Source organism: Fonsecaea multimorphosa (assembly GCF_000836435.1).
Source record: "Fonsecaea multimorphosa CBS 102226 unplaced genomic scaffold supercont1.2, whole genome shotgun sequence".
NCBI classification, from domain to species: Eukaryota; Fungi; Ascomycota; class Eurotiomycetes; order Chaetothyriales; family Herpotrichiellaceae; genus Fonsecaea; species Fonsecaea multimorphosa.
In genome coordinates this window covers 1,554,718-1,567,997 of record NW_015971636.1, presented here as the reverse complement: position 1 = coordinate 1,567,997, position 13,280 = coordinate 1,554,718, and the positions used below count along the sequence as shown (strand labels likewise).

The 13,280-nt window shown below is 52.4% G+C and overlaps 4 protein-coding genes across 4 annotated transcripts; 2 read left to right on the top strand and 2 right to left on the bottom strand.

The window, feature by feature from the left end:
• Positions 1–968: 968 nt before the first annotated feature.
• Positions 969–2,624, top strand: Z520_01508 (uncharacterized protein; the record flags this gene model as incomplete). Its single annotated transcript, XM_016772025.1, has 1 exon — positions 969–2,624. One exon carries the CDS (start codon positions 969–971, stop codon positions 2,622–2,624), a length of 1,656 nt encoding a protein of 551 aa, XP_016637164.1.
• A 68-nt stretch (positions 2,625–2,692) lies between these two features.
• Positions 2,693–3,454, bottom strand: Z520_01507 (uncharacterized protein; the record flags this gene model as incomplete). Its single annotated transcript, XM_016772024.1, has 1 exon — positions 2,693–3,454. The coding sequence occupies one exon, from the start codon at positions 3,452–3,454 to the stop codon at positions 2,693–2,695; it is 762 nt and encodes a 253-aa protein (XP_016637163.1).
• Positions 3,455–3,882: 428 nt separating this feature from the next.
• Z520_01506 (uncharacterized protein) lies at positions 3,883–7,795 on the top strand (the record flags this gene model as incomplete). The annotated part of the gene is made up of 2 exons (XM_016772023.1): positions 3,883–3,946; positions 4,005–7,795. 2 exons carry the CDS (start codon positions 3,883–3,885, stop codon positions 7,793–7,795), a joined length of 3,855 nt encoding a protein of 1,284 aa, XP_016637162.1.
• Positions 7,796–8,428: 633 nt separating this feature from the next.
• On the bottom strand, positions 8,429–12,934 carry Z520_01505 (uncharacterized protein; the record flags this gene model as incomplete). The annotated part of the gene is made up of 1 exon (XM_016772022.1): positions 8,429–12,934. One exon carries the CDS (start codon positions 12,932–12,934, stop codon positions 8,429–8,431), a length of 4,506 nt encoding a protein of 1,501 aa, XP_016637161.1.
• Between the last annotated feature and the right edge of the window lie 346 nt (positions 12,935–13,280).

Genomic DNA, 13,280 nt, shown 5'->3' with positions numbered 1-13,280 from the left:
CGGAATTCGCCTTCTGCAATGATCTTGTCGCTGCCGACTCCTTGCCTGCGCAGGCCGCGGGAACTCCTATGCGGATTACCTCAAAGTTTTCATCGGAGCAGAGCGAATGTATTACGTCGGTTTTACGCTATGTGAGCGAAAAAAGAGCAAGATGAGAGACATACACACAGCAAGTACCAGTCAGGAGTTTTGATCGAGTAAAAATGGCCTTACTATCGAGTAATGGACATACACTTTCAGAGGTTGCCGAGGCCGAATCAGGCTTAGAACACGCCCGAGGACCCTTATCACAAGCCTTCCGACTCCCGAATTCCGGCCAGCTGCATGAGGGAAAGCGTCCCTGCCCAGAGGCTCCTGGTCCAGGCACATGTCCCCAATTCCCAACGATAACAGGCGTACGTCAGCGCCATTGATGCCCACCATCCCACCAAAATTCAAACTTCAGCTTCCGGCGAGATGTCTCCTCTTATCTCTACTCGATATGATCGAGTAACAGATACCGCCCACGCGCTCAGCGTCGGCGCGCATGTCTATTCTCACCAATAGCAACTCTCAGAGCGTCCCGACATTCCAGAAGTCGATCGGACTCCTCCGCGTGGAGGGCTTCTGACCTTCCCTCCTGCGATATGTCTGAGGATATCCAGCAGGTCCTGTCTCCCGACGGTGGCTGTGAGACACCCGGGCTGATTGCGATGGATGTTCGCGAGTGGCCATTGAAAGGTGGTATGTCTCTCTTTTGTTCTCGTCCTTTGTTCTATCCGCTTGAATTCTCGCCCCAATTCCGTTCTCAAAAAAGGTGCTGAGACGACGATTGACTTGCGCGGTGCTTATCAACTCGGTGTGATAAGGACTGTATTCCCCGGTTCACATGCTCAGCGTCTCCAGTCCACCCGTTGTGTGCTCTCAAACCCTGTGCTGTTCATATCCATCCTTTGCAAGCGGCTTGTGCTCTACGGCCTACCTTAACAATGACTAGCTGGACCAGAGCCTTCCACCCTTATCCGACGCCTCCACGGTCTCCCCCGAATGGCTTGTTAGAGGCAGCAGGCGAGTCTCCGATAACTGTGATCGCTTCGTCTCGAGTCATCCTGTCTGGACGACTTTCCCCGGCTACCATTGTCATATCCAATGCCACAGGCAAAATCACCGCGACCTTTGATTCGATCGTTCCTGCGTCCGATTTCCCTCCCGATACACCATACACTGACTACTCGCCCTATATACTTCTGCCGGGCTTAGTGGATGCCCATGTCCACCTCAACGAACCCGGCCGAACAGAATGGGAGGGCTTCTACACGGGGACGCAAGCCGCCGCCTTTGGTGGAGTGACGACTGTGGTGGACATGCCATTGAACGCTGTACCGCCTACAACCACAGTGGCGGGGCTGCAAGAGAAGATCAAAGCAGCACAAGGCCAATGCTGGGTTGACGTTGGCTTCTACGGGGGCATCATCCCTGGCAACGAGGGCGAACTCAGGGCCCTAGTCAGAGAGGGAGTGAGGGGATTTAAAGGGTTCCTCATTGACAGCGGCGTCGAAGAGTTTCCTGCGGTCTCATCCACCGACATTGCAAAGGTGTTCGCTGAGTTAGCAGATGAGCCTACGACTGTCATGTTCCATGCAGAGATGATACCGCCCATTGCAGACTCGGTCGGAGACGATGTCCAGATATCGTTACCTCCCTTGCAGCCACACGGGCCTCTCAATGCGTACAGCACTTTCCTCGAGTCGAGGCCGCCCTCCTTTGAGACCTATGCCATTGAGGAAATTCTCTCCTTGGCTCACCTCGCGCCAAACTTACCATTGCATATCGTCCACTTGTCAGCCATGGAAGCTATTCCTCTGTTGAGGAAAGCACGCGCGCAAGGGATTAACATCACGGCCGAAACCTGCCCGCACTATTTGTCCCTGGCTGCAGAACAGGTTGCTTTGGGTGACACGAGACACAAATGCTGCCCACCCATTCGAACCCAGTCGAACCAAGATAGTCTCTGGGAGGAATTGAGACAGCATGCCGTGGAAGGCGTGATCAAGACGGTGGTATCGGATCATTCGCCCTGTACACCTGATCTTAAGATTCTTCCTTCACACATACCTGGACATATCTGTCAACCAAAGGACAACGTCAAATCCTTACAATTAGAGACAGACCGAGGCGACTTCTTCTCCGCATGGGGAGGCATCTCATCTGTGGGGCTGGGGCTCCCCATCCTGTGGACGGAAATGACTCGCCGGGGTTTGACTGGTACAGACTCAGCCATCACCGACGTAGTGACATGGTGCTGCACCAATACTGCCTCACAGGTAGGGTTGGAAAAGCAGAAAGGGGACCTTGCCGTCGGGTTTGACGCCGATATCTGTATCTTTGACGATACGAAGGAGTGGATTGTAGAGCCCAGCACGATGCTGTTCCGGAACAAATGCTCACCGTATCAAGGAAAGACCATGATCGGACAGGTCAAAGAGACGTGGTTAAGAGGGAAACAGGTGTTTGTGAGGGACGGACTCAACAACGGGTTTGTCGGGAAGGAATGCGAGGGGCAGTTGCTGCTAGAGCCAAGGATCAAGGAGTTGAAGAAGGTGAAGAGTTGGTTCAGGAGGTGGATTTATGATTTTGATGGTTGATCTTCCAAGGTCTTTTTTGATGAGATTCAGACATGATGACAGTAGACATTCTTCGAACAAATACCATTTCATGTTTTAGCCTTCTCTTGATCCCTCTGCCATTTCTCCCTTACACGCCTCCTCATCCCGCCATTGATTCCCTTGCCCCATATCTCTTCTTTCTCCATAATCGCATTCACGTCGACTGACACGGGTGTGCCCTTAGCATCCAGGGCTATTCCTCCTGTTTCTGTACCAGTATACTCTCCGAGGACAACCTTCCGCTCTTTCTTCTTTCTCTCCTTGTCCCTGCTCATCTTGACTTTCCTCAAATACGCAGCATATACGCCGACTTCAGCAACTCCCACTACTATCCCTGTAGCTAGGGACAGGAGTACCCGTATCCCGTCGTTAGCCCACCACCGCGTCAAGTAGAATATTGCGGCTGCGCAGAGGACTATGCTGAGAAAGATGTTGAGCACGAGCGAAGGGGAGATGTCGTCGTCGTTTTCATCTTCTCGTCCTGTATTGAGAGAACTTGAGAGGGAGCTGGAAACGAGAGAGGCGTATTCACGCTGTTCTTGTTCTCTGCGTAACCTTTCCATAAGAGCGACGTACTCCGGTGATGGCTGGGGTTTCGGCGGTGGTGGGGGGACATAGATGTGAGTGCCGCGAAGGAGGTTGTTGAGTGTGATTGTCTTATTGAGGCGAGACATGGCGATGAGCGTGGTGTGCTCGATTGCTTGGCCGCATGTTGTGGGCAAGTCTGCGGTGGCCAGGGATGAGCGATCGTTGGGTGAGAGCGAGGAAATGGTAGAGAGGATGCGAGGTGTGGTCGTAAGGAGGACCATCTTGTCCTTTCGTCCGGATGTGCAAGTGAACGAAATCGAAGGTCAGTCTTCCATTTGAGTTGATGGTTGGTGCCGAGATGATTGAAAGCAGCCTTGTAGCGCGAGATGATGGAGGTGCTAACGAGGCTGCAACAATGGGTCTCTTTGAAGCTCACCAGCCCTGAAGCGAGCTCCCCCGCTTCTCGCATGCGCGCCAAACGCTGTAGATCCTTTACTATAGTTACTATAGCATGTGTGGATCTCTCACTCGAGATTCACCTTCTTTCCAAACCTCAACTCCACACGCGGTTTGCGATCCGATGCGGCACCTCGTCATGTACAATTTCTCACTCAACGCTTCTCACAATCCTTTCCCTCATCGCATGTGGCCTCTGACGGCCATGTGTATGCGCGTAATATGAAGCAGTCCTTCACATTGCGCGATTATTATGGGACAAACTCAAAGTCAAGAGTCCGAGTCTACCTCGCTTCCAAAGTCTGAGCACGAGGAGCGTAAGTGAAATCTATTGAGTCGAGTTATTGGCGCTTTTGTGATTGATTGCGCGTTCAGAAGAATTCGACTTTTCTCAAATCCCCGACGACCGTGTCCAAGCTTTGGGCCCCAACTCCGATGCGGAACCTGATCTCAATCCGGCACCTGCTCCTGATGAGTCCACAGGCATGGCAAGACGCTTCAATCGCAAACACAGAACGCAGGCGCTGGCGGTGAGAGACGCCACGACCAAGCCGCGTAGCGAATCCAAGAAGCGCAGTCGCAGACGCCGGCTGTCAGTAAACAGCTCCAGCGACGACTGGGCGAATGAAGCAACAAAACGAAAGTCCCCCTCTCTCCGACACCCGACCGACACAAGTCCTCACAAACCCTTGAAAGAGACGGAGCCAGAAACCTATCACATATATGCGACGTCGGATACCAGCGACGGAGACAACGCCAAAAGCCCTCGGCGGCAGAGCGGGAACACTACATTCACCGCAGTCAATGGAGCGAGTCAGCGAGGTACCGCTGCAGCGTCTCACACGCGCTTCCACAGCTCGGAAGATGACGATCCAATTATCAAGCAAGCTGAGACTATCCACGCAAAACCTACGCCTGAGGTTGCCGTTGCATCAGGGACCAATGCGACAAATGGAGAGACTTCTGGCGTGCCCGCTGCGGAGATGCCACAGCTCAAGTCGAACGATAAAGGCCGGTTTCTATGCCCTTGGGCGGACGTCCACAACTGCAAATTGACCTTCGGCTCGGGAAAGGCAGCGAGAAGACACGCGAACGTACACACGATGAGCTTCCGTTGTGTTGTTTGTGGAAAACAGATGAGCCGAAAAGATACGCTGGCGAATCATATGAAGCTACACAGTGCATTGCAGATTGCTTCTGCTGAAGCCTCCTCAAAGCTCAATGAAGATCCAGAGGTCGAGATGCCTGAGCAACCACAGTCTACGCAGCCGAATGTGTCAAATGACGCACAAACCCAGGTCGAGGACGGGGAGCCACCAGAAGAGGATTCCATGGAGTTTACCACTCCTCAAGAGAAACCGGAGTCTAAGGATCATGGTCACAGCCTCGACGTGGAACCTCGGTCAGATGGACTGGAAGGACCGGAGATCGAGATGCATGAGGCTACGCGTGATGCCGACGTCGCCGAAGATCTTTCCGACCCTAAGTCAACCTCCCCCTCTAGCGTCTTCGATGAAACAGAAAATATAATCGTGAAAGAGACTCCGATGCCGAGAGCAAACCTCAAACGTAAACGGGACGCCGGAGACGGTCCCCAACCCCAACGAAGCAGCCCTGAGAGAACCCGCAAACGCAGGAAGGGGTCGCCTAACTCCCCGCCTACTTCCGTCCCACCTAACGAAACAAGCAAGCCAGATTCACTAAAGAAACCAGGGGTTACAGATGTCCTTCAAAGTCGGCAGATCACGGACAAGATTGTACCACGACTACAGAAAAGACAGGGGAGCATGGATGGCTGGGCCCAAAAATATACGCCAGGTTCAGGCCTCAGACATCCAACCCTCAATCCGAAGTCACCGCCATCTAGCTCCGTCAAACAGCGGCCTGAGGTGGTCGTTCCAGGAACAAGCCAAGCTGGCCCTTCTAGCATGAAGTCCAAGAAAAAGGACCTCGCCCCGACGGACGGCGCAACGGGTGCCGACCAGGAGCGTTCTGACGCCGACGCCTTGGAAGGACTCGGTCGGAAGAAACTAAGAAAAGCTACTTATGCGACACCAAAGGGCAAAAAGCGAGCAGAGCCTGATGTGGATTATTCGACTCCGATGAAGGATTCTGTTCATGTTGAGGTTGATGCTTCTCACAGCGAGGACGACAGTGAACCTGTTGACATTGCAACGTCTGTTGCCAAAAGGACGTTTCAGGAACGAGATGAGGATGAGGATCATGATCCAGACCTTGATGGAGATCAAACTACCAGTTCCGAAAATGATGTGAGCGAAGTAGAGTCAGCCAGGAAAGCCAATAGAGTCAGCAAAGCTCCAAAATCCAAGCAATCCGGCAATGCAGACTCGCTCGAGTGCGCCAGGTGTCATCGGAGATTTGCAAATCGCAATCTGCTCAACAATCACTTGAAGAAGCCTCGTGCGCATGTGGGTCTGTTTAAGTGCCAGGAATGTTCAGAGGAGTTTTGGGCGAGTACTGCTCTCGCCGAACACGAGAAGGACATGGGCCACGGCAAGGGTAACGGTCTACAAGGACGCACTGGCGCCTTCAGTCAAGTCGAGCTCAACAAATTAAACAGGTGGAGAGATAGGTTTTGCGAGTACCACAACATCAGCCGAATTCAGTTCAACGACATGATGACGGATACCATGACACGGGACAAAAGAAGCAGTTGGAACTGGCCGTTCATCAAGCGAGCAGAGTTTCTAAAAGAGTATCTTGGTGTTCTCCCGAATCGGAATAGACGATCAATGCTGCGTTATCGTGAACGAAACTTTCAGAACGTGGAGGGGTCGAGGAATTGGACGGCCGAAGATGACAACGACCTGATTCGATTGCACAAAGAACTCGGGCCAAAGTGGGCTGAGATCGCAAAAAGGCTGACGAGGACAGTCGATGCAGTCAGTCAACGATGGCACCATAAATTACGCTACGGCGAAGTAGACACTGGTGAATGGTCCAAAGCAGAGGATGCCAAGTTCCGCAAGATTTTGGACGAGTTACGGCGCGACTCGGACGGGAATGAGTTGCAGGATTACCGCATCCCGTGGAACAAGGTCAGTGAGAGAATGGGCACACGGTCCGCGCAGCAGTGCTCGAACCATTATCGCGCTCGGCATTCGAAAAAGGAGCGAGGGAAGTGGCTTAAGATTGGCGCCTTGGAGAAGAGCCCGAGGTCAACTCGGATTCTGACACCGTCAAAGATGGAGCTGAGGCTAAGTGGGAATACGAAAAAAACAAGGACTTCGAGGAAAGGCCTCTCGGAAGAGTATGTTGTCGATGACGAGGAAGAGGGTAGTGAAGGTCCGGAAGAAGACCAACGAGATGGCGAAGCCTCCGAGAACGACAAGGCGGCAGAGGATGCTCCGAACGAGGATACTAGCAGTGATTCTGGATCTGAATCAGAAGCGGATGTCGAGGTTGAGGATCAATCGCGCTCGTCGGCCAAAGATGGAGATCCGACTGATGAGATTTCTCGCACACGGATTCCGCTAATCACAAAGACGCCTGGTAAAACTCTTGGGTCAAGCCAGTTGTTCGAGCAGACCCAGGCCAACACTTCAGCACTGAAACCTTCACAAACGAGCAGCAAAAAGGCAAGACTGCAGGAAAGCCAGGAACGACCGTCGCCGAATATTCCCATCCAGCGACGGCGACTGGAATCGAGATCTCCTTTGGAGGAGATTCCTGTGCTGGAAAATGGTGACTTGGCTTCTGAGGAGGAGGAGGACGAGGAGGAGGAGGACGAGGAGGAGGAGGACGAGGACGAGAACGAGGACAAGAGCGAAATGAGTGGGGGAGATGATGACCTGGGCGCGGCTCAGCAGACTGACGAGGAACGTGACACTACCTCTGAGGGCTCTGCGGATGAAGACGAAGACGAGGACGGATCCGCAGAGCAGGCTGTCGACGCTGAAGCGGTAGAGACCGACGATGACGACGATGACGACGACAACAATGATGACGATGATGATACTGCAAGTACGGACGAGAACACGGATGGGGATGATGGTGATGACGTTGATGAGGACTCGTCCCTTGAGGGTGGGGATGAAGATTTGGGAGAATCCGTTGAACATGAACACGGGTCAAGTTTCATGGACAGTATCAACGAGTCTGCGAAACGGTCGAGGATTCGGAGTAGTCAGTCAGTCAGACATTAATGGGCGGTCTAGGTACCATTACCGGTACCAGTACCAGTCCTACCCAGGTAGGCTTTGGCCGTCGTGACTCGTGATGGGACGAGAATTACAAATGCACAAGTTACATCAGGAACAGGACCAGGACCACCTACAAGAGGTACCTACCTAGGTAGTGATGAGGAACAAGAACCTCGAATGAGGAAACGGGGATGGAAAAGGAGCTGAATACCAGGTAGTCAGACTCTTCCTCATCCACCTGTAAATCCTGGAGTACCTACCTAGGTAATCAATGAGACCTCGGGGGGTGGTAGGCCTACTTCTCCATTGTCAAACTTACAGTGTCCTTCCTGTATTAGCCCAGAACATCGATCGTAGAGAGAGAGAGAGAGAGAGAGAGAGAGAGAGAGAGAGAGAGAGAGAGAGAGAGAGAGAACGAGAAAAGAGAGCGACGAATTGCAGCACATTTCAGTGTCCCGACATAAAGGGTCTCGTCTCATCTGTTAAAAGTGATTCCCATAAAACCATATCTTTTTTCTGGCCCTTTAAAGTACCTAGGTACTCGGTACTATGTAGTGTACAGCTCTATAAGTCTATCCACAACCTTTTCCCTCTCTTTCCCCCATTGCAAGCAAAGAAAGATAAGACAAAACATCATCATAACTCATCTCTAATCCTCTCGTCACTTACAAGCTTCTTCTGCTGGCTGTCGCCTCCACCACCACCAGCCTCGGCCTCGTCCAGATCCTCGTTGTCCATGATGGCCGGGGTGGATTCCTCCTTCTCCTTCTGCTTTGCCGCCCGGATGACTCCAGCAATCTCCTCGTCGTAAAGTGTCCATTCAGGAACCTGCCTCCTCGCCCTGTCCAACTTGGGCTCCTTGGTGAGGGGGTTATTACACAAATCAATGGTCTTGGCCTTGGCCAGACTTGCATCGTCGCACCATGTCTCACACCACAGCCATTCCTGAGATAGACTGTGGATGGGCAGGTTGTGTTGCATGTGATTCGGGAGATCCTGGTCCAGGTTTGAGAGGCTGGCGGGGTCGGCGGAGAGCGCTTGGTACTGTTGTCTGAGACGATCACCGGCGGCGAGTTGACGGAATCTCTTGAGGTCGACCACATAGAGAGCGGATATGTGGTAAGGTTTGCCCCTGAGATATGTCTCCCAGTAGCCTTGTTTCCAAAACCGGAAGCCCTCCATTTCTGTGCGAGAGTCGCACATTGGGGTGAAGCCGTAGGGAGCTCCCTTTAGGTCCACCTTGTTTAGTTCCATCATGTCGGTGCGCACAATTTGGTCGGCATCCACGAAGATGACTTTGTCCAAATCCAGAGGAAAGAGCACGTCCAAGAACAAGATCTTGTACCCCCAGATTTCCCGCTGCTTCTCCTTTTGACCGCGGAGCCAGTGAGGCCATTTGTAGGTGACCATCTCGTAAGCGAAGCCGTAGTGTTTCGCAAGGACAGGCAGAGTGCTCTTGAATGATGGTGATAGGAATTGTTCGATGAACCAGAACTTGACACTGTGCTTGGTGTGCTTCATGACCGACAACATCATGATATTCAGCATCCTTTCATAAAGGTGACCCGAAGCCACCGAGAAGATGTTGATGTCTGCGTTTGTCGAGGCTTTCTTGAAGCCCAATGACGACAGCGCCGAAGATGCGAAAGACGCCCCCATGCTAAGGTAGTCCATAGCTCCCCCAAAGGCAGAGGACTCTAGCACATCTTCCTCTTCCATGCCGGGTTTTCGGGAAAGCCGAGGGAACAGAGTCAGCCCTTGGAACGAAAGCAAAGCGACTGATGTGGTCTCATCGCCCGGCTGAGCCGAGTAACCATGGGGGCCAACGCTGTCAATGTTGAAGATCTTGGAAGACCTTCCTGGCTTTAATGATATTTGCCAGAACCCCGGGTTGGCTTTGAATTGGAAGTAACCCAAATTAGCCATAACGATGGTGTCCGTAAAGTGCGGCTCATCCTCAGTCCCCAGCAACAGTTGTACGCCACGAGGGGGTGGACCATTAGTCACGTCTCTTGCATGGCCTTCAATGAGAATGTGCTCAAGCTCATAGATAGCGTCAATGTTCTCCCCTTCGGCTAGGTTGCTAAGCCTGATGTTGTCTAAATCATGGATAGATTGTTTGGGTGCGACCAACCATGACGGAGGGACAATCATTCCGAGGTTGAAGAGTGTATCCTTGGGGATGCCGCTGAATGATGCGTTGGGAACCAATAGAGAACCATGGGCGTCGAAACTGGGCTCGGCGCTGATGACTTGGCGGAAGAATCGTTTGACTGGTAGCTCGGTCAATCTGTCTTTCGGATTCAAGAAGATCTGCACGCTCACTCCACTGAGCTGCGACAAGCTCTTCAGAATCGGAACCCATTGCTGGACAAGCTCAGAGGCCGGGTCGATTACGGCCACGATCTGAACATTGACATCGGCCGAGTTCGATATGTTGATGGACGTATGAGTGCCGTTCCAGATTTTGAACCGCTCCAGTCTGATCAAGGGTGCCGATTCCCTCAAACCCTCCGGCAGGTCAGACTTCAGAGATCGAGCAACAAGCGAGGTGATCTTTGCAAGCTCGAGAGCCCCCGCGAATCGGTCCTCCAGCGCAAGTCCAGTGATGGCAGTTGTAACTGGTGCTATCCTTTCCCTCCGTTCGAATTCGAGCAGCGACTCGAAGTCGACAGAGGTGAAGCTCTCTGTGAGCGGTCCTAGGAGACGACCATTCAGCCACAAGCCATTTTGACCTTCTGAGAACGATAGCCTGCGGATTAAGTCTGTCTGAGAACGCCAAAATTCAGCTGATGCATCTGTCATATCATCGGCAGAAGGATTTAGATCGCCCTTGATCAACTGCTCAAGCCGTTCGACGGCCAAATCCCGCCCGTCCCCTTGCAAAAGCGCATATAGAGCGTGGGCAAAGGTCGAGGCCTGCGATCCAGGACTAGGATTGTGAATGATCAAAAGCTCCATTTCAGGATTCCGCTGGTGAAATAGTAGCGCTTCCAGAACCAAGGCCCGACCAGCTTCGGATTCAAGATCAACGACGATAAGTAGATGAGCGCGGTCGCTCAACAAGGTCGCCTCTGTCCCGGCCAGCCGAGGTAGGCGAGCAAAGCTATCAGCAAACTCGGTGGCTATTTGGCCAACGTCGACAATTTCGATGTCTTTGGGGTCATCAGGGAAGACTATCTCATTGCGCCGCTTGACAGCCTGGAAGAGGAAGAACTCGGGAATCCAGGAATCTTCCGCAATTGCTTCTTGATACACTGCTTGCTGTACCAGCTGGAGATCTGCATACAGTCGCGCACTCAAGAGCTCGAACCAGTTCTCCGTCCTCGGTAAGACCACGCCGTTGACGAGGAAAGGAGGATTGGGCCCTGTCAGTGCTAAGCGGGCCAGATATTGATCTCGTGCTAGCAGTCGTAGATCCAGGCTTTCGTCTGTCAGAACATCTTGAAACGATAATGGCTCCTTTCCCTGTCTGAGAGCCCGACCCTTGATGGCGGTATTGAAACTTTTCTCTGGGCTCGTATCCAATCTCTTAGATGCTACAACATCGGAAAAGAAGCTCATCAGAGCAGTTAGACCGTAGGTATCTGAAATATGATATGCCACTTTTGAATGAATGTTCGCCGTCTGCCCTTCCCCTGTGGGAATCAGAGCAATTCTGATGGGGACTTGTCGCCTAACCAGACTCTGTAGTGAGGTGGCAGCCAGTTCAATATCCTTGATGTTGCCCATATCAATCGGCACGAGGAGGTTATGTATATCACGGGATACCTGGGGGAGCTGCCCGGGATAGGTCCTCTGGAACAAAGACCGCAGTGACGATGACCATCCAGCATAACGTTTATCTTGCTCCAGATCATTCAGCCACATCAGGACCCCACCAGCTTCGGAATCGTCGCGCCAGTCAAACCGCTGAGGCGTTTCATTGGCTTGTGCTTCAGCGATTATCTCACTGGAGAGCAGGCTAATAGCTTCGGACGGTGTCAGCCCCAGGTTCTTGAGCTGGGTAATAATGCGCCTTTCTCTTCGCAAATGGTCGAGGAGCGAGTAGGCATTGATCTGGCGGGGCTCGATCTGCACACCGTTGATCCACAAGACATTGTATCCTGAGGGTAGAAATTTCTCTCGATTTGCCCTGTGTTCTAGAATGAACTCTCTGCTAGCATTTGCCGCTGCGAGAAGGGACGAGTACCTAGGAAAATCGGATGTGACCTGCAACAGAGTATCCAGAGGACTCGAGCTTGAGACGATGAAGCTGGCAGCATTGACGCCCAGGTTGGCAACTTCTGAAGTGGTCAGGGGCTTCAGATCTTTGAGCTCATCATCCTGGACGGTCTCTAACGAGAGCTGGTCCGGTGTCGTATCTCCCGACTTTTGGGCATCACGGTCGTCAATAACGATGTAGTCTGTGCGCTTTAAAACGAGCTCCACACCATAACCTGAAACGGGGATGGGTCCGCGAGAGACCGATGCCGAAGGTCTGTAACGCACCCTGTATGTCGATTTCCCTTCACGAGCGGTTTGGCTGACGACACTGTGAAATTGGCCGAACAAAGGATGCGTGATGTCTGCATAGAGGATAGATGTCGGTCCGTCAGACGAGGCACCAAGGACTCGATCGAATGGGAGATCGTTCGCAGCATCGGGAATGGAGACGGTCTGCTGAGCACGGTCCAAAGCAGGAGAGCAAAATTGGTGGTCATCCAAATAAACCCAGACAGGGCAGGCGGCATCCTGGGCAGCCATCAGATGAGGTTGAACAGAAGTCGTGTAGTACTGGAAATGAGCTTCAACCCTTGGAGCCGCAGCATGAAGGGCGAGAGCGAATTTGAAGGAAGAAAGAGACTCGGAGGTGGAAAGATGGCCATCGTTCTGCAGGATCTCGAGGAATCTAGTATACAGCTCTTGTTCTGTTTGCAAATCTGCAAAAACACCATCGGCGATACGGTCGAGAAGAGGAAAGTAGGAGGAGGAGTTTTCAAGCGCAGCCGTTTCTAGTAATTCGACCAGGTAAGGACCGGCGGAGAAGGAGGTCTGTAAGGCGACATTAACGGAAGGAGAAGCCCGTGTAGGAACAACGAAGGAGTCCCAAAACAAAAGAGGGACGAGGAACCATGTCCAGGGTATATTCGAGGTCCGCATCCTGACGAGGCTTCAGGGAATCAATCCCCTTGGTAAGGTTTTGTTCAATGGTGCATCTCGAATGACATAGGGAAGCTCATGCCGACGCAACTGAAATGGAGCCGATGAAATACAACGTGCAGGAAGCGAGTGGTCAATCAGCAGGGGGGAGATGGTGGTGGTAGAGGCACAGAGGCCAGATTGTATGTATGGGAAAGGCGGCGGAAATAATTCTCTGGGGAAGCTGCGCAACTGCGCGTGTCTCGTGTTTCGCGTCTCCACCTCCAACGCCCGCAGTTTTGAAAAATGTACAAACTCCATTGACCGAGACTCTATTACATCTACACCTCTAGCCCATCACAGCGTG